This window comes from Ipomoea triloba, chromosome 10, assembly GCF_003576645.1.
Source record: "Ipomoea triloba cultivar NCNSP0323 chromosome 10, ASM357664v1".
Taxonomy (NCBI): domain Eukaryota; kingdom Viridiplantae; phylum Streptophyta; class Magnoliopsida; order Solanales; family Convolvulaceae; genus Ipomoea; species Ipomoea triloba.
Window position 1 is genome coordinate 5,239,655 of NC_044925.1, and position 8,862 is coordinate 5,248,516.

Below are 8,862 nucleotides of genomic sequence, written 5' to 3' on the forward strand. Positions count from 1 at the left end.
GTCCCTAACTTTTTACCCTTACAATATACACCTCTAACTCTTCAAAAAAGATAATTTTAACCATGGATCAACAAAACTATTAAACTCTATTAAAATATTACTTAATACATGGTAATTTAGTACTTTTTAATATTTTTCCTTTAATTATAATTATTTTAGTCTCTATTTTTCATTTGTAAAATTAAAAAAAAAAGAAGATGATTTTAACAGGTTTTGTAAGGAAAAAATAGCAACGGTCTACCACAATTGTTTTATTTAATTTACAAAAATCTTATTTTTGGCTCTTCCATGCTGCTATTATTCTTATTATTATTATTCTAATTCAGGAATTGTCTGGATGCAGCTTGAAGCCTAATCTGCCTATTAAATCGTTGAATGAACTCCTCCACTCTTCTATTCAACTCCTCCACAGACATGTCCGAAAACTCATTGTTTTCTTCGACGTTTTTAAGGTTATATTTCTCAGACAGTGACCTTTGGAGACCATTATTGTTCCTCTTCTCCTCCTCCTCATTTTCTTCTAAAAGAATCCCAACCTCCGAATTGCTACGTTTCGCCTCTCTTTTCTTCGCTTCGTGCTGAACTGGATTCTGGGCTTTAACTTGCAGACTATTCGAATTCGCTCCTTGAAAACTCTTACACTCGTAGCAGTTTTCTGAGTCGTTTTTTGTGACGGTTCCCATTTCTTTAGCGACGACTACTTCATGATCGTCGGTTCCCATTTCTTTAGCGACGACTTCATGTTCGTCGGTTCCCATTTCTTTAGCGACGACTTCATGTTCGTTTCTTGAGTGGAAAATCACGCATTTGATCTCTTCGGGAGGTGTGATCTCAAGAACCACTTTCTCTTGAGTGTTATTTTTCTCAACCGAGTTTCGACGTTGCATGTAGGCTTCAAAGGAGGGAGAAAAAGAGGCAGTTTCTTGGTAGAAATCGGACTTTCTGGACGAAAAGAAAACAGTGAAATCGGCAGCAATGATGAGGATAAGAGTGTTGGAGATGAAGAACCAGAACTTGGTGCTTCTTAAGAGATTCACTGGGGAGAGGTTGAAGGTGTAGAATATGGAAATGTAAATGAAAATGGATAGGAGGAAAGCCCATAACGAAATCCCATTTGTTTTTTTCTTTGTGAATTTGGTGGGATTTTCTGATAAGTTTGTTGGGTGCGCCGCTGTCTCCATGTTCTGAGACGCAGGTGGTGTGGTGGGGGATCGGAGGGCGCGGGTGGGGGTGGGGGGGGGGGGGGGGGGGGGTGTTGTGTGATTATATATATAATACTATTAAAAGGCCCGCATGATTTAATTTAAGAGTTGATTTATAATTAAATTTAAAACGAATATTAATTTATTTTGATTTTGTCCATATTTTTTTAAAACGTATATGATCATCACTGTTTCACATAATTAATCCCAAACTTACAAGACCTTGCCCCTGGACTCCTAGAGTCACTGCGGAGATAACCCGCCGATTAGATCCTAGTCTTCATATGCCCATAATAAGGGATCCCTTTAAGCCTTTTTATCATACATGCTTCCAGTGAGATTCAATCCCTTAGGCTGCCGCCTCCCGCAATAACCTTTAAATCAATAACTGTCCGTAAGGACAACCTATGTGGTAAGAGTGCTCTACCTACCGCCGAGAGGTTGGAGGTTCGATCTTCAAACCCTTGGGTTTGAGTCGGTCAGCTATGGTTAACCTAAGCTGATTTACCTCCTTGTGGTCCTTTGCCGGTTAGGGTCATAGGGCGAGAAGAGACCTCGTTAAAAGAACCTTTAAATCAATAACCAATTACGTTAAGGGCGGGTCCATTTTGTCCATATTGAGTACAATGATGGGAAATCCTAGGTAAGAAGGGTTCCTACGTAATTGCATGAATTCAATTATTAGCCCCCTTAGCTTAATCAAATCTTACAGCTCACTAGTCCTTTTCGCCACTAGATTGCCGCTTAGCTTCTATATATTCCCTCTTCCTTTGGAACTCCCTTCACCAACATCATCCTCCCCCCCCCCCCCCCCCCCCCCCCCCCCCCCCCCCCCCCCCCCCCCCCCCCCCCCCCCCCCNGGGGGGGGGGGGGGGGGGGGGGGGGGGGGGGGGGGGGGGGGGGGGGGGGGGGGGGGGGGGGGGGGGGGGGGGGGGGGGGGGGGGGGGGGGGGGGGGGGGGGGGGGGGGGGGGGGGGGGGGGGGGGGGGGGGGGGGGGGGGGGGGGGGAGGATGATGTTGGTGAAGGGAGTTCCAAAGGAAGAGGGAATATATAGAAGCTAAGCGGCAATCTAGTGGCGAAAAGGACTAGTGAGCTGTAAGATTTGATTAAGCTAAGGGGGCTAATAATTGAATTCATGCAATTACGTAGGAACCCTTCTTACCTAGGATTTCCCATCATTGTACTCAATATGGACAAAATGGACCCGCCCTTAACGTAATTGGTTATTGATTTAAAGGTTCTTTTAACGAGGTCTCTTCTCGCCCTATGACCCTAACCGGCAAAGGACCACAAGGAGGTAAATCAGCTTAGGTTAACCATAGCTGACCGACTCAAACCCAAGGGTTTGAAGATCGAACCTCCAACCTCTCGGCGGTAGGTAGAGCACTCTTACCACATAGGTTGTCCTTACGGACAGTTATTGATTTAAAGGTTATTGCGGGAGGCGGCAGCCTAAGGGATTGAATCTCACTGGAAGCATGTATGATAAAAAGGCTTAAAGGGATCCCTTATTATGGGCATATGAAGACTAGGATCTAATCGGCGGGTTATCTCCGCAGTGACTCTAGGAGTCCAGGGGCAAGGTCTTGTAAGTTTGGGATTAATTATGTGAAACAGTGATGATCATATACGTTTTAAAAAAATATGGACAAAATCAAAATAAATTAATATTCGTTTTAAATTTAATTATAAATCAACTCTTAAATTAAATCATGCGGGCCTTTTAATAGTATTATATATATAATCACACAACACGTAAAAAAATGTCGAAACACTTAACATCATAAGTCTATCACAACTTTACATGGTGGCCTAGGGTGATGATATCATGATATCGTTTACATTTTGTTACGTTTATCAAGAATTCAAGACCAATATATATAGAGGTGGCATACTCACATACAAAAAATGTCAGTGCAACAAATCGCAATTTACAAGACTATAGTGTTGCAAAGCAAACTTTTATATTAACTTCAAACACACTTTATAATACTATACGATGGACTTTGCAATATTGTATAGTGCACTTTCACATAATACTAGAAGCACTTTGTAGTGTTTTCAAAAAAAAAAAAAAAGAAGCACTTTGTAGTCTTGCAAAGTGCATCATATGGTGCTTCATAGTACACTTTAAAATTTTGGTTATTTATCAAATGCATCATTATACAGTCTTAGCTTTTATCATCCCAAAGAGAACAAAATAAACCCAACGAAAGCAAGGAAATATTCAAGTCATGTGTAACACACACTTTCCTTAAAAGCGATTTGTTACCCCCATAGTGCTAGGAGCGTTGTAGCGTCAGTCTCTCAAGATAAAATGGATCACAGCATGAAGCTTGAGCACTCAAACAAAAAGTCCGGCCCATTAGAACAACAAGCAAGCAGTTCAACCTTTTGTAGAAACGTTGGCAGAATTTTTGTAAGAAATGATTTTGAGAGAGCAAGAGAGAAATTGAAAAACCAAAGTTTTGAGTGTTCAAAATCAGCAGCAAAAGCATTATGGGTTGATACAAAAATTTGGCATAACTTATAAGTCCGCAAGGCTAGCCAATCATCCAAGCGACATTCTTGCCTGCATACACGAGGCTCATTTTGGGATTTGATTTGCACTTCTGTGCGAGAGAGGCTTTATGCTATACAATTCAACATGCCTCCAAAAGGCTCTTGTATAGATTATGGTGCAAACCCACTTCCCAAACCAATGTGAGACAAAATTCTTTCCACCTTCATTTCCAACTCAAATGGGTTTATTTTGAAAATCAATTTTGTATTCACTCATTATCCGTTTTGAGCGTATGTCCACTTTTACCTGACTCAAATTGAAAGTGAACCCCACATATATTATTTGTATCAAAAAATAGCCACTTTCTATACCATTTTATGCTAAAAATTCCAACCGTCAACAAATACACTCTATAACGTTACAAATTGCAGTTTGTTGTGTTGCTAAGTGTACTTTTAAAGTTGGAGAAATTTTTTTTCCTCTAATTGCTTCGTATAAGTTGAGATTAGTTCTTAGTTTTCTCTTAGAAATATGTTCTAATGTGAGTGCGCCCATATATATATAATTTGAAAGCCCCCCTCTCCTAACTATAGTTCTCTTCTGCACCACTACTCTAGGATGTGCACTAGATAAATAATGCTCCTATGTAATAGCTCCGAAACCACACATGAGAGCTAGAACTGCAATAAAGCAACCATGTATAATGAACTCAACCAAAATGATGTTGTCAAGAATCAAATTCATAACTTTTATATGAGAAATATGCTCTATCTACTCGGTACCCATTTTAGATCCATTCTTTGATTGTTTTACTTTTGTGAGAAGAAACCTATGTAAGGTTGGATACTAAATGTCAAGATTTAACAACACATTCAAACTAATTTTATATTTAATATATTATTATACTAAAATTTAAGTAATTTAGTCTTCATGATCAATTTGGTATACTATAATTGAATGAATACATTTCTCGAATAAAATAATGATTTAAAAACTTCATAGATCTTTGGTCATTGAAAAATATTCTTTTTATATACATTATATTGAATTTAATTAATGAATGTATCCCGTAATGATTAATTGGACGCTACAAACAATTTTTTTTTGGTTTTTTTCACACACCTCACCGGCAAGGTCGTCTTGTCATCAAGTTGCCAAGATTTTTTGCAGTATTTCATGCTTCAGACATTTAATTATTTAGTATTCCATAATAATATACGGATTACCTTGCACCACCTATGATAGATTGATAGGGTTTCATGCTTCATACTTTATTGATTAACCAATCATTTTAAGTAGCCAGCTTGTATCTTTATCTTGTAAGAGAAGTGTACTTTTCAGGATTGATGTATGCATCTAAAAAAATAATAATGCAATAATGGTTAGTATATACTTGTCCAGATTTCTTAGTCACCACATTTCACAATTAACATGATCAAATATAAGTTTGAACGAAGTGTTGAGCATTTATTCTTGTATTGTTTAAAACAAATATAGAGTTGGTGAAGGCTCAGTAGTAACAAACTTCAAAGAGTAGTTCGAGCAATACACACGAGTTGTCAACCGTTTGAATGGTGTAACTTCAAGTGGTTGTCTAAAAAGCCTATTGCATATATAGTGGTTCAAACCCATTTCTCAAACCAATGTGGGATAAGTGCTTTTACAAAGCATTTTTACCTTCATTTTTCAACTCAAATTGATTTTACTATGAATAACCTAAATCCACTTTGACCCGACCCAAATCAGAAGTGGACCCCACATATATTTGTACCACAAAATAATCGCTTTATATGTCATTTTATGTTTAAAAATTCTAAAACATTCTCAGGGACAAAATCTCATATATCCTATAGTAGAATCGAATTTCGTGTTTTACTTTTTGTGAATTATTTAGGGTATGTATTAATCGGATAAATTTGATCTCTATATTAAAGAAAAAAATAGAAATATGAGAAACAAAAAAAGATAATATATTTACTTATACATTTCTCCGGTTCGAAAAAATAAAAAATTAATTATACAAAATTAGAATAAACACAACATTAAGTTTTATGATTTTAAAGTTGTAGTTTTTGTTGCAACTGAGAATAATTTTTTTATTATATAATTGAACATACTTTTTTAAAAAAGTATATTGTACTAATCGCACAAAGAGAGATCGAGTAAATATTTAACAAAAATGTCTTGATGTATAAGCACTAATGCACCATCACATTCATGACTCATGAGGGATGGTGATAGAACTTATGCCATTCAACAAAAATGATTGTTTTGTTCTTCAGAATTCATTTCTTAAATTAAACGTGCGGATAGATTCCATACAAAAAGTATAATTACTAAAAACTCAACTATTACCATTATAACCAAGAAAATGTTCCCAAATAATTTAAAAAAAAAAAAACAAAAACAAAACTAGATGTAAGGTAAGTAACGAAAAATAAATCCGATTCTATCAATATCTTTGTTGAGAGGGAATTATGTAAGGGAAAAATAAAAGCACGATTAATTCGAGTTGTGTGATTCTCACACTTTTATTAAATATCTTTGTAGCCTAGGTTTCATCAGTGTTCACGAGTCAAGACTTAGGAATTTGATTTGCACCCCAGCAGACAAGGGGCTTATATGTTATACTATTTAAACTATTTTAAAAGGGTATTATATATATACTAGTGCAAATCAACTTCCCAAATCAATTTGGACAAGCTTATTCCAAGCCTTTCCACCTTCACTTTTCAACTCAAATAGATCTAACTTGATAATCAATTTTTCATTTACCAATTATCCATTTTGAGCGTACAATATATTAATTTCTTCATCTCACTTCGAAGAACCCAAATCAACTTTGACTCAACTCAAATAAAAAGTTGACCCCACTAATATTTGTACCATAAAATAGTCATTTACAATGTCATTTTATGCTACTTTTCTAACAAATTAAACTCATAATTTCTTGATTATGTCAAATTATATATGTCATGCCCAATTTACATATTATTTATCACTATATATTTGAAAAAAGAAATAAGAATTGAATAATTTAACTTTTTAAGTTAATATTACTCAATCAAAAAATCAGCAATAATATTTGTAAATTATAATACACAATCATATACACATTTATTTATTTATTTTTATTATTAAAATTTATTAGTTTCAAACATTCATCATACATCACGATCTCTAAGGACTAAAAGTCAAAAAACCATCCCGATCGTATGCTTATAATTGCGCTCGTGGACCCTCTCTCCAACACTTGTTCTAATCATAGATGTAGTTAGCCTTTAAAATGAAAGCATATAATTCTGTCATTGGGCCCACATGCCGTCAAAAAACGTCGTTACGTGGCAGCCATAAGATAACCTAAGTCCACAAGGGTTTTGCCACATGGACAATTCACTATGCAGATGACACAAGAAGTGGAGAATGAGAATCACAACCTTAATCGTATATTCTTATGCACACATCACAAAGATGATTATATTAATCCATGATTAACTAATAATTAGCCTTTAAAGATTTACCTCTTATTGTGTTCTTAAGAATGGTCATGAATGCCATCATAGGCGACTCAATTGGTCATATGGGTGAAGTTTGAGAAAAAAGATTATGTATTGGGTCTCACCAGCGGCAGTGTGAAAGCAACCTCTCAGAGTAAGGGGCTCCTTGTGCATAGTAAGAAAAGGACTAGCCTCTGTTTTTAGCTGAGTTACCATGATTTATATTCTCTTAGATGTCCTGTCAGGCTGGGGCGTGGTCATGAATGGCGTGAAGCTCAACTGAATTATCATGATTTACATTCTCCCAGATGCTCTGTCCGGCCGGAGCATGAACATGAATGGCCTGAAAGGAATTGTAAAGTGAATGTAACATGATCCTTGTACTTGAAGATTACGAATTCTATTCTTGTTAAAGGGAAAGAATGGTCATGAGTTTTGAGTCAAATACCAACTAATTTTTATCTTAATAAATAAATTTTTAAAATAATAAAATATAGATAAACTAAATGCACAAATAGAAATGGAAATTCAATAATAACTATATTCGAAATATTACAATATAATAACTAAGTTAATACTTATTTTTAAAGGAAAATAAAAGTTCTAAATAAATATATAATCAACGAAAATGCAAAATGTGCCTTTACTCTTATACTTTCTTCTAGACAATTTTATATTGCAAGTAGTGTGCGCATTAAAATAACTAATAAAATAGTGGGACATGTCAAGCTTTATATGGATGGTATATATATATACAAATTTGAACCTACCACAGATACAATTTCTAAACCCCATCCGACCTACCACCCAAAAAACTTATACATATATGCATGTCTAGTTTTGGTGAGTACTCACGGATCATATTATAGTTCTCATTCCTATGTGTTCCTACACAATCATAAGAATGATAAATCAAACCTCAAACGGAACCATATATAAGATTTGATAATTGATAAATAATAACCTATTTATATTTATTTGAGGGATAATTCCTTTCTTAGTTACACATTTATAGGTGACATGTTTAGTCATTTTTTTTAGAACATCTCCCTTTGGTCTTAGTATTATTGTGACATAATTATTTTTTTTCTCCGTCAACAACTATGTTTAAATGACGCTAAACATTAAGGCATTTCGGTATATTCAGCCTACCATCTTCTTAGCTCTCCTTTATTCAAATGAGTTAATCTTATTTCATTTTTAGGCCTTGTTTGGTAAAAGGCGAATCCGACATTTTGACATTTTGGCCTTGGTCAAAACTCTAAAAAAGACGTTTAGTAACCCAACGGTTGGAGCAGTGGTTTGCTCCAAACCGTTGAAATTTAAAACGCAGCATTCGTTTCAAAAAAAAATTAACTAAACATCACAGGAGTTCAACTGCCTCTTTCCCTAGACTTCTACTTTCAATGTGGGATCAAAATGATCTTACATCCGTTTATCCTTGTTCTTTCTGTTTTATTTTTTGTTTTCTATTATTATTCTTATTGTTGTTATTGTTGATGTCGTCGTCTTGTTATTATTATTACAGAGTATTATTTCTTTCATGTTAGGTAGTATTATTTATTTATATTTTTTTTAATAGAATTGACCATATTACATTGTAATTTTTTATTTTATTATTACATAATAAAGTTAATAATAATAATAATAATAATAATAA

The 8,862-nt window shown here is 35.0% G+C and overlaps 1 protein-coding gene across 1 annotated transcript; it reads right to left on the bottom strand.

Annotated features, from left to right (window-relative positions):
- Nucleotides 1–216: 216 nt before the first annotated feature.
- Nucleotides 217–1,223, bottom strand: LOC116031570. The gene has a single exon (XM_031273811.1). The coding sequence runs from the start codon at nt 1,179–1,181 to the stop codon at nt 318–320; it is 864 nt and encodes a 287-aa protein (XP_031129671.1). The 5' UTR covers nt 1,182–1,223; the 3' UTR covers nt 217–317.
- Nucleotides 1,224–8,862: the final 7,639 nt, after the last annotated feature.